Source organism: Anomaloglossus baeobatrachus, chromosome 1, assembly GCF_048569485.1.
Source record: "Anomaloglossus baeobatrachus isolate aAnoBae1 chromosome 1, aAnoBae1.hap1, whole genome shotgun sequence".
NCBI classification, from domain to species: domain Eukaryota; kingdom Metazoa; phylum Chordata; class Amphibia; order Anura; family Aromobatidae; genus Anomaloglossus; species Anomaloglossus baeobatrachus.
Genome location: NC_134353.1, coordinates 355283136 through 355295634, shown reverse-complemented (window position 1 = coordinate 355295634; position 12499 = coordinate 355283136). Strand labels below are relative to the sequence as shown.

Sequence of the window (12499 nt, the reverse complement as noted above, 5' to 3'; positions counted from 1 at the left end):
AATGAAAGAAACATTAAAAGTTGATTCTGCAAAGATATAACTGCTCATCAGGGACAATGGATGCTGAGATACAAGATTCAGCCTATGTAACTATATGATGGCAGTATGGAAGACTTGGCCCCGATAGCAGGGAATGCACGAGACTTGCATTACGTCATCGTTCAGAATCTTAGAGTATAACAAATGAGAAGTGGGAGACTAAGGGCGGAGTTCCACGAGACGATATATCGTGCGATCACACCCGCCCCCATCGTTTGTGCGTCACGGGCAATTTGTCGCACAAAGTCGTTTACCCCCGTCACACGTACTTACCTCCCGAACGACCTCACTGTGGGCGGCTAACATCCTCTTCCTGAAGGGGGAGGGACGTTCAGCGTCACACCGACGTCACACAGCGGCCGGCCAATAGAAGCGGAGGGGTGGAGATAAGCGGGACGTAACATCCCGCCCACCTCCTTCCTTCCGCATTGCCGGTGGCCGCAGGTAAGCTGTGTTAGTCGTTCCCGAGGTGTCACACGGAGCGACGTGTGCTGCCTCGGGAACGATGAACAACCGGTGTACAGAAGGAGGAACGACATTATAAAAATGAACGACGTGTCAACGAGCAACGATAAGGTGAGTATTTTTGCTCGTTCACAGTCGTTCGTAGCGGTAAACACGCTACGATATCTCTAATGATGCCGGATGTGAGTCACGGAATCCATGACCCCGACGACATATTGCCCGATATATCGTACCGTATGACGCCGCCTTAAGACATCTGCGGCCACAACTCAGCTTTCAGGTTCTGTGTTGGGCCAAGCTTTAAAGTTATCAAAGTTAGCAACTTTAATTTCACTGATACACAAATCACGCATCCGTGGACTCTGAAATAAAAGATCTTATTTTATGGATTGGTCAACCACGGGGCATAAATACAGCACAGTAATGTGCAAAAGAGCTCAATGCACACAATAAAAACCTCAAACTTCAGGAATATTCAGATGATTGCCTGACTAGCTCCTGGGATTTGTCTAACAAATGGATGGGAGTTGAAAAAGACCTTGTTATACAATGTGACTGCGGTCATGTCTGAAGTATGTTCATGGATTTCAGATGAGAGACAGTCAAAAGAGATTTGGAACAAACCAAAAAGATAACATCGGTTATTAAAAGTAATTAAAATGTTTTTTGTAATTCTTCATATAACCACATTGATCAGAATCTTAACATTTTCTAGTTATTAATAGCAGGTAACATTAGGGTATCTGCACAGGATCAGGACCCGTTGTGTCATGAACACGGCAGGTCCTGACCTGCGGGGCCACCAGTCTCCTCTTCAGTAGACCTGTAGAAGTCTGGATCCGTGCGGTTCAAAGATTTCCGGGTCCCGGATCCAGAATTCCAGGTACATGATCCGGATCAGTTACTAGGGAAGATAATTGAAAAAAAAAAAAAGAAAAACAGAAATAAAACAGCTTCATACTTACCGAGACTTGGTGTCATGGTGGACTACTGCTTCCGGGTCGCGCATTAACTTCCTGTACTGTGCATTGTATACACACAGCTTTCAGTGTTTTCCCCGCCCACCGGCCATCCTCTCGTCTGTGATTGGTTGCAGGCGGACGCACCCCCAGCCTGTGACAGTGTCTGCCTGCCATGCAGTCATCACGGCTGTCATTGTCTGCACAGCCAGCGGTCGTGCCCTATGGCCGCTGTCTATGTAGCAGAGCTGAAGCGGCGTGGGACCTCGTGTGGATCACACCGGACCTGCAGGGTGTAGGGGGTTAATAAAGTGGTGAAGGAGGGTGTGTGTTTTGTACTTTAGTCCAAATAAAGGCTTTTTCTCTGTGTCTGTGTTTATTTACTTTCATTTACAGGTTATTGTGATACAGGTATCTCAGACGCCTGTGCCATTACTAACCTATGGCTTAGTAGCAGCTGTGCGCTGCAATTAACCCCTTAATACCCCGATTGCCACCGCTCCAGGGCAATCGAGAAGAGACGGTATTGGACTGGGATGGTCACATCTAATAGATGCGGCAATACTGACACTGAAAAGCTTACACACTGCTACTCAGGGTGGGGACACGTCTAGCTGCAACCAATTACACGCGTCGGTGGGCGGGCAAAACAATGAATATTCAATTGTCGGCTCCAGAACGGAAAAGCGTGACCCAGAAGGAGTTTGCTGGCATGACACAGCCTCGGGTGAGTATATCGCGCGTGCTCCTACCCGCCTATCCCTTCCACAAATGTTTTTAGTCTCCGGATTCTGGTCCCCATAGACTTATATGGGTACCGAAATCCGGAGCGGATCTTGATTTTCTTTTCAATCCGGCAGGGATCCGCCAGTCCCAGATTTTGGCGTATTCGATCAGCCCTACTCCTCAGGAGATCGCAGATGCTTATGACCACGATCCGGGCTGAGGCAGTTGCGGTCTCTTTTTTTATTCTGCCTGTGGAGAGCAGGATTAACATGCTGCGGCTCAGGAAGCCGCTCCGCAGATCAGTTTTCGCTGTGGAAAAAACAAGCAGAGTGGGCACGGGATTTTCAGAAATCCCATCCACTGGGCTTGTACTGTACAACGCAGCGTTTTGGAAACAACTGAAACACTGTATGTCCAAAACACTATGAACCCGGATTGCGGGCACGCATGGTTTAGGCTGCGTGCCCACTATCAGGGTTCACTGCTGCTGCAATGCCCTGCACATGAGGTAAGTGTCATAGCTTTTCAGGAGAACTATACTACATTACTAACTGGAGGCATTTGCCATTATTATTATTAGTACACTTACTACGTATTAGGATAGGATTTTGGAGATGGGAATACCCCTTTAATACAGTGTTTCACAAACTCCAATCCTCAGGGCGCCCAACAGGTTACGTTTATAGGATTTCCCCAGTATTGTACAGGCGAGAAACAAAATGTGGCAATTTCCGATGTCTTGATAATGATTCCATCACCTGTGCAATTGCTAAGTAAATCCTCAAACTGTGACTTGGGGGCACTGAGGACAGGAGTTTGGGAACCATTGCCTTTATGAATATTGTTTTGATCCATTTGTAAGGGATCCGTTTGGTACTAGAGGTGAGTAACAACAACTCTAGTGTTTGGGCACGCACTGTGCTTTAAAAAAATGCTAATTTGATAGCATATGCCCATGCATGTATTATGGATCATTTACCATTAGCTTCAGTGAAAAAACACTTCCAATTGTGGTTACTTTTTTTTTTGTTCCTTTGTTTGGGGGGGGGGGAACGGCTGGACAAAAAAAAAAAAAAAAAAAAAGTATCGAATCAAGAAAATAATTGCTGAACATTTAAACAGAGCTTTAGAAAGATGAAAGCTGAAGTTGGCATAAACTGGATGGCTATGTGTCGATCGTTCAGTCGCCATCCATCTCAGCCTACTCTCCCATACAGTCATGTCATGTGTTCTCTGGAAGAAGCTGTGAGCTTAGGCCGGGAACACATATCCGTTTTTTTCCGCCGGTTTGACGGATGCGGCGCATGCCAGTACACTGATACAGTCAGTGGCAGCGCCGCAACTTCCGGGTCACAAGCTCCGGTCACATGACAGCATGTGACCGGCGCTTGTTGCGTTGCCAGTGTACTGTATACACTGTACTGGCGCGCACCGCATCCGTCAAACTGGCGAAAAGCCGGAATATGTGTACCCGGCCTTACTTATCGCTAGGAAAGCAATGAGGGCGGCAGTCCGATATTGCAGATGCCCATACAATACCTCCCAGAGTGATCAGTTGGCCAACGCATCCACAAAGATCCCAGCTAGGGCCACATTTGTAAGGGTAGGTGCCCACGATCAGTATTTGCAGCGTTTTGGACGCAGCATGCTTCAGCTGCGTCCCAAATACTGCGGTGTACAGTACAAGCACAGTGGACGGGATTCCTAGAGATCCTGTGCCCATTGTGCTTATTTTTTCCGCAGCAAACACTGATCTGCGTTGCGTCTTTCCAGACCGCAGCATGTCAATTTTTTGCTGCAGAATCGCATGCTCCTCCGTAGGGAGAACACAAACAGGAGACTGCAGCGCACTGAACCCCGATCATGGGTACGCGAGCAGCTGCGGTTTCCTGTGGAGGAGACTCAAGGCCCCACAGGTCAGGACCCGCTGCATCCAGGACGCAGTGAGTCCTGATCGTGGGCACATACCCTAAGGCTGCTTTCACACTACGTTTTTTTTAACATGCGTCATGAACGTTTTTTTATTGCAAAAACGGATCCAGTGCAAATGCGTTTTCATTTCAATGCATTTGCAATGGACTTGCGTCAACATGCGTTCACATGCATTTGCATGTGTTATAGTGAGGATCCAGCGACTTGCAGTTTAACTTTTTTCAAAAACGCTACTTGTAGCGTTTTTGAGCTGCGTCCAAATACTGTTTTTTCACTGGATCCTGACTATACTGCAGGCAAACGCATATGAACGCTGGCATGCTGATAGACAGGATCCTGCTTGCTCTACTGAGCATGCCCAGAAACCAGCCTGGTGTGATCAGTCTCTCTCTACCCCCTCCCTCTCTCCCCCTCCTGAGAGCAGCGGACGCTCGAAACCAAGGTAAATATCGGGTAACCAAGCAAAGCGCTTCGCTTAGTTACCCGATGTTTACCTTGGTTACCAGTGTCCGCAGCTGTCAGATGCCGGCTCCCAGTCTATCACGTTCAGTTCCCCTCACTCCCGATCACATGACTTCAATGCCCGCCCATAAACTTCAAGTGGCAGGATCCTGCAAAATAACATGCGTTTGCATGCGCTTTTCTTTGTAAAAACAGGATCCACTTTTACAGCAAAAAAACGTTCATGACGAATGTTAAAAAAAAAAAAACGTAGTGTGAAAGCAGCCTAAGGCTAGTTTCACACTTGCGTTGGACGGCTTACGTAGCTTTGCGTTGTGTGACGGATGCAGCAGATGCATTGCATATAGTGGCACAACGGATGCTACGGATCGTACAAAACAACGGAAAGCTTTTTTTTTTTTTTCTCTTCTTTACAGTTTTACCGGCAGCAGACTATTGTGAACGGTCAGCTGATCGCTCTCAATAGCCGGCGGCCGGTGGCTCAGTTGAGCGCTGTCACATGCCGGCGGCCGGGCATGCCGGCAGGTGAGCGCTCAGCTGTTTGTGATTTAAAAAAAAAAAAAAAAAACGCATGCGCAGTGAAATCCTGAGGATTCCGCTGCTCAAAACAACGTTACAAGCTGCGTTCCTCCCGCTGGGCGGAAGCAACGGCGCGTCGCCCAGCGGAAGCAACGCAGGTCCTTTTGGCACAATCCGTCACCCATACAAGTCTATGGGAAACAGCGGAATCCGTTAACGGAAGGAAAACAACGCAAGTGTGAAAGTACCCTAAGGCATCTGTATGTTCTCCTGTGTGTGTGGGTTTCCTCCAGGTATTCTGGTTTCGTGGAACACTCTTCAGACATGATGAGGTCTACAAAGCGTTGTTGAATATGATGGAGATATATATTATATATATATGAATAATAAATAACCTCTTTATATGGGCACGTTCTTCCAAAGTTTGTCTAATGTGTATGGGGGCCTTAAAAATACATTACTAGAAAGAGTTTATATCATATTCTACCCCCATGGAAAATAATTTTCAACCATAGAAGAAAAAGAAAAGAAAATCAGGTAAAAACAACTGAAGGAAAAATATGCCTTCAATAAGAAGCGATCTCGGAAGAGTAAATCCCAGACATCCTTTAAAACATTTATCCCTCCACACATTTTTCACTTCTAGGTTCTTTCAACCTAGCAGCATGTCTCCTGAAAGCTGTCGGCCAAAACTCCCACTCTTTTTTTTGTAAAAGTTTCCATACTGACTGCTTTCTGTGTTTTTTAGCACTTCCAAATAAAACTAATAGCATTTTTATACTTTAATCTCCATACTTTCATACACCAAGGAAGGCTTGACTTTGAAGCTAGGTCAAACATGATGGAAGAGTATATACGGTACTAGCTTCAAAAAACAAACAAAAAATCCGTAAACGCTTAACAAGATCATTTTTTCCCCCAGAGATTATGGAAATCAAGAATAGTGTACATATTCCTATACAATTACTTACATGTCATCTGTCCATCATACGCAGGGCTAACAGCAAGGACACGACTGGCAGATTCTTTACCATATTTAATTTGCATTTTTAAACTAGGTAAAATTTTGCAATGTAATATAAATGATTGGCCGCGCAATGATGCACCGAGCGCCTGTACTTGGTGTGTACGGTCATTCTGTCCCCTTTACCGGCTGTCACAGCAACCCTAGATTCCCTGCTATGGTGTCGCCGGGAAGCTGATGGCCGCCCAAACTAACATCCGGCCAGATTACTGTGTTTAAGGGCTGCTGTCAGCAATAGACAAGCCAATGGCTGCCGTTATATACTTTGAAAAACCGTCACAGGACTATGTGCCTCAGCTGACTAGTCCGAGGCAGGTCCCCCAAGGGCTTCTCCCTGCCATGATCCCTTTGACTGACATCTGCTTGTTGATTCGGGTTGCAAGGCTCAATGACAGGTTCCCTTTGATATGGATGGAGAGTCTACACAGTGAAATGAGAAATCTTCACGTGAGACGGACATGTGATAAAAGAAGACATTAGAAAACGGTTTTAAAAAACGGAACCTGTCTGGTGATTTACAACACGCAAACCACAGGCAGCATGAATTGCAGCCAATCTATTATCAGAATTTCTACGGCATTTTAGAGCAACTGTGTACTATATCTTAGACAAATCTGCTTCTTTCTCTGCCAGAATTGATCAGTTATCAGAATTCTCATTTGTAAGGCTAGTTTCACACATCTGTCATTTCGCCAGAATGGCTGTTCCAGCGCACGCCAGTACAGTGTATACAGTATATTGGCAGAGCGACAAGCTCCGGTCACATGCTGTCATGTGACCGGAGCAGGTGACCCGGAAAAGACGGATGTGTGAAACTAGCCCAAGGTAAAATCTGTATTCAGTGAGCACTTTTCCATTACTGAGATAGGAGATGACATTCTATGATGTGGCAAAAGGAAGGGCAGCCAGAGGGCCCATGGGGAGGTCGCAGCCAGAGGCCCATGGGGAGGTCGCAGCCAGAGGCCCATGGGGAGGTCGCAGCCAGAGGCCCATGGGGAGGTCGAAGCCAGAGGCCCATGGGGAGGTCGAAGCCAGAGGCCCATGGGGAGGTCGAAGCCAGAGGCCCATGGGGAGGTCGAAGCCAGAGGCCCATGGGGAGGTCGAAGCCAGAGGCCCATGGGGAGGTCGAAGCCAGAGGCCCATGGGGAGGTCGAAGCCAGAGGCCCATGGGGAGGTCGAAGCCAGAGGCCCATGGGGAGGTCGAAGCCAGAGGCCCATGGGGAGGTCGCAGCCAGAGGCCCATGGGGAGGTCGCAGCCAGAGGCCCATGGGGAGGTCGCAGCCAGAGGCCCATGGGGAGGTCGCAGCCAGAGGCCCATGGGGAGGTCGCAGCCAGAGGCCCATGGGGAGGTCGCAGCCAGAGGCCCATGGGGAGGTCGCAGCCAGAGGCCCATGGGGAGGTCGCAGCCAGAGGCCCATGGGGAGGTCGCAGCCAGAGGCCCATGGAAGGGGCAGCCAGAGGCACAGGGGAGGGGGCAGCCAGAGGGCCCATGGGAGGGGGCAGCCAGAGGGCCCATGGGAGGGGGCAGCCAGAGGGCCCATGGGAGGGGGCAGCCAGAGGGCCCATGGGAGGGGGCAGCCAGAGGGCCCATGGGAGGGGGCAGCCAGAGGGCCCATGGGAGGGGGCAGCCAGAGGGCCCATGGGAGGGGGCAGCCAGAGGGCCCATGGGAGGGGGCAGCCAGAGGGCCCATGGGAGGGGGCAGCCAGAGGGCCCATGGGAGGGGGCAGCCAGAGGGCCCATGGGAGGGGGCAGCCAGAGGGCCCATGGGAGGGGGCAGCCAGAGGGCCCATGGGAGGCGTTAGAGGCAGAGCTCCGCCCCCTCCTGAATTTTCAATCTACATAGAATCTCATCAGTAAAAAAATCACCATCTCAGATCTCAGTAATGGGAAAGTCTGCCATAAAAACAAATTACACTTTACGAATCATTCACTAAAAAACATGAGGCTTTTTTGTTTAGGCTTTATAAATGGACATACAAATGCTTAACCTTACAAGTGATACAAGAGATACCTGAGGAAGGCGGTTGTTCCCGCCGAAACGCGTTGTATCCGTTTTTTATTTCCGTATGTTTGAGTAATAAATTCCATTTGAGGACAAGAGTTTTTAAAATCATTACTACGGGGAGCGCGGCCACTACAGAATTGGTTTACTTCATTTTTACCCTTACAAGTGTAAGATTTGCTTACTGTGATTTCTGCTACGTTTTTCAGTGTTTTCATGGAGATCAAGAAAATTAAAAATCACTATTCCTAGCAATGTCACCTAAAATGCATATGTGCCACTAATCTGATATGTAGCTTTGATTTGTGACCGTCATTTTAAGGGACATTGCTAGTGACAGGGAAGCAAACCCCGAAATTATTTAACGGGAATCAGAACAGTGAAAATCTGAGGCAGCCTCAGTCTTTACACTGTACTATAGAAACATTTTCATGAGACAAACCGGCTATATTTGAAATGTTATCTATTTTGCCTTATTAATTGGGTTCTCAATGCAAAGGCTGCACATGGGTGACAATGCATGCAACATAATACCTTAGCACAGAGCTGGTGAAGTGTGGACCGCATCCAGCCCTCTGGCTCTTCCAATGCGGCCAACGGACCAAGGTAGTAGAAGGGCTGAAACCAGTGGCCCACATGCTCCATACCCCTAACCTACCAACGGTTTACCACCACTCACTTTCTGATGTCACAGATGCAGATAGCAGTGATTACATTGGTGGAGGAAGGGCCACTGGCTCTGCCTTCCATCAATCAACATGAGGCACAGCAGACGCGATGACGTCACATCATCGCATGTGCTGTGCAGAGCGTTTGTGCATTAGAGACCTGAACAGAGCGGCAGGAGAATGGGAGCAAGGTGGGTATGTGGTATTTTTTCCCCCCCAAGTGTATGGGATATTTACATGTATGTATGGGGGGGGGGGGGGATGGGCTTCATACTGGATATAGAGGCCGAGTGGGGGGCTTCATACTGGATATAGAGGCCGAGTGGGGGGCTTCATACTGGATATAGAGGCCGAGTGGGGGGCTTCATACTGGATATAGAGGCCGAGTGGGGGGCTTCATATTAGATATAGAGGCCGAGTGGGGGCTGCATATTGGATATAGAGGCCGAGTGGGGGCTTCATATTGGATATAGAGGCCGAGTGGGGGCTCATATTGGATATAGAGGCCGAGTGGAGGCTCATATTGGATATAGAGGCCGAGTGGAGGCTCATATTGGATATAGAGGCCGAGTGGGAGCTCATATTGGATATAGAGGCTGAGTGGCGGCTCATATTAGATATAGAGGCTGAGTAGTGGGCTCATATTGGATATAGAGGCCGAGTGGGAGCTCATATTGGATATAGAGGCTGAGTGGAGGCTCATATTGGATATAGAGGCTGAGTGGAGGCTCATATTGGATATAGAGGCTGAGTGGAGGCTCATATTGGATATAGAGGCTAAGTGGAGGCTCATATTGGATATAGAGGCTAAGTGGAGGCTCATATTGGATATAGAGGCTGAGTGGAGGCTCATATTGGATATAGAGGCTGAGTGGAGGCTCATATTGGATATAGAGGCTGAGTGGAGGCTCATATTGGATATAGAGGCTAAGTGGAGGCTCATATTGGATATAGAGGCTGAGTGGAGGCTCATATTGGATATAGAGGCTGAGTGGAGGCTCATATTGGATATAGAGGCTGAGTGGAGGCTCATATTGGATATAGAGGCTGAGTGGAGGCTCATATTGGATATAGAGGCTGAGTGGAGGCTCATATTGGATATAGAGGCTGAGTGGAGGCTCATATTGGATATAGAGGCTGAGTGGAGGCTCATATTGGATATAGAGGCTAAGTGGAGGCTCATATTGGATATAGAGGCTAAGTGGAGGCTCATATTGGATATAGAGGCTGAGTGGAGGCTCATATTGGATATAGAGGCTGAGTGGAGGCTCATATTGGATATAGAGGCTGAGTGGAGGCTCATATTGGATATAGAGGCTGAGTGGAGGCTCATATTGGATATAGAGGCTGAGTGGAGGCTCATATTGGATATAGAGGCTGAGTAGAGGCTCATATTGGATATAGAGGCTGAGTGGAGGCTCATATTGGATATAGAGGCTGAGTGGAGGCTCATATTGGATATAGAGGCTGAGTGGGGGCTCATATTGGATATAGAGGCTGAGTGGGGGCTCATATTGGATATAGAGGCTCAGTTGGGGCTCATATTGAATATAGAGGCTGAGTTGGGGCTCATATTGGATATAGCCTTCCAAAGTGTGGGAGTGCAAACTTTGATGATTCCACTGTGTGAGTGGACAGTCACGACTCTGCAAGTATGCGATTTGAGAACTAGACTCTTGTGCTTCTACCAAAGTCCTCTCGAGGGACGTGCAGGACAATCAAGTAAACAGGTGACCACAACTATAAAACTGCATACTTGCAGCCTCGTGACTGTCCACTCAGGGGGAATACAGTGGCATAGTGAGAGTGCACATCGCAGTCAAATAAAGTGGTAGTAAACATTTCTTCTCAGCTGAGAAAACCATCTTTAAAACAATAGGTTATTTTCTGATAACATGTTTCCTTTAAAGCAGCATTAAAACTATTCCCGGTGAGGGGAGTGAAATCTTGCTATAAATTGGATCTGGCGAATGCCCAAAGTTCTGATCTTGCATTTGAGAAGTGGCATAATGGCAGACGATAGGTCTTATCCATTTTATACAGAAATGCCTCGTTTATTAATATTGCACTATAAGCGGTGGGATGAGATTTCAAACACTTCATTGCTTCAAGTACAAACCACCAGGACCAGCAAGCACCATAATAGGTAACCGGACTAAAATATTGAAGCGGAGACATCACTGACATCTCTTTCCACATTCCAGACCCAATTACTTACACATATAATGAAAGCAAAAACAAAAACGGACAATCTACTTACCAACCATAGCGCTAACCTCTCCCGCCATCAGTAAATTCACAGAGTTGTTATAAAGGTTTACATCGACAATACCCTTCCGGATGGTTTCTCCAACTTTAGCGCCAAGCAAAACCGAACCAGTCGTTTCAAAAATTGAAGCCAAGATGCAGGCCTGCCGTAGGGTCACCACTCCAGAACCCACCGCCGTGCCAAACGAATTGGCCACATCATTTGCACCAACAGAAAATGCCAAGATGAAAGCTATGATGAAGCCTAGTATAACCATCCACAGATACTCCTCAAGAACCATTTTGACGGTTTCTTTTTCCTTTCCTTTTTCAGGTAAAAAAAACCCAGAAAAAACAAGTGTTGGGAGGAACAGTAAAGATTAATCGGCAGGTTCCAGAGTGTGAAAACCTGTCGAGCAGAGCTGTGTAAACAGGGATCAGCTCTAGCTGGAAACTGCTAGATAGTGTTCAAGAGAATGAACAAACTGCTAACTGAGGATTTTACAAGTACGGTCTATAAAGTTCCTCTGGGCGCGCTCAGTCCACAGTGAAAAACATTCCATATTTTTCTCACAAATGAGTCTTCTCTATTTTCCGGTGTCCTGTAAAAAACAAAAAAAAATAATAATTAAGTAGTAGTAGACGTAACAATATGATCTTTGGCAGGAAGAAGAAAGAAAAATGGGAGGGGAAACTAAATCTGCTAGCTGGATCCTAGCTTCAGCATGTGACACTTCACCGGTAACACACAAAGAAATAAGATTATTATAAGACCCAACAAGCTTCGTTACATAAGCATGTCTGAAATTCAGGACTTACTGGCCGGTACACAAGCTGCAGACGGTCCACGCCGATTACTACAAAAGTGGTAAATGTCCTGGAACAACAAATCTATACTTATTAACCGATTCGGAGGAACATGGCCATCACTCCGCTTCTGCCTGGTTCTCAGTACACATTGCCGCACACAGCAGAGACGTGAAAGGGCTCATCGACAGGTGAAGCGACACCCCATTGATACTGTGCCTGTCGTACTGATCACCTACTAAGCGCGTTTTTTTTTAGTATAAAGCTTCAATGACACACCAGAAAGACATTTTAAACAAGGTCATCTGTAGGACACACAAAAAGGGTTAATCTTCTGGCGGTTATTAAGAGCTCCCACAACTGTTCTTCTCACAGTGCTCATCCTAAATGTCCTTTTCAGCTGGATGACAGCCATAGTATAATGCACTCCCTGAGCTTGTCACATTTTTAGTTTGCAAATAACTTTTCCAGTAGATAGGGGACAATGTGACCCATCCCACCCATCGGTGCCACTCAATTGACAAAATGGGGAGCATAATATTATATATACAAACACATACATATACACACACACGGTACATGAAAAAGTCCAAAGAAAAAGGGGCAAAGAGAAGAGTACATACTCGCACTCTGGTTCAAGACGTTGCC

The 12499-nt window shown here is 47.2% G+C and overlaps 1 protein-coding gene across 5 annotated transcripts in view; it reads right to left on the bottom strand.

The window, feature by feature from the left end:
- Nucleotides 1-12499, bottom strand: part of SLC20A2 (solute carrier family 20 member 2) — a 122614-nt gene that overhangs the window by 52125 nt on the left and 57990 nt on the right. For all 5 annotated transcript variants that reach the window (XM_075352429.1, XM_075352428.1, XM_075352433.1 and 2 more), the window contains exon 2: nt 11058-11646. In XM_075352429.1, the coding sequence (XP_075208544.1) occupies nt 11058-11346 (289 nt within the window). In that variant the 5' untranslated portion in view covers nt 11347-11646. The remainder of the gene's footprint in view (nt 1-11057; nt 11647-12499) is intronic.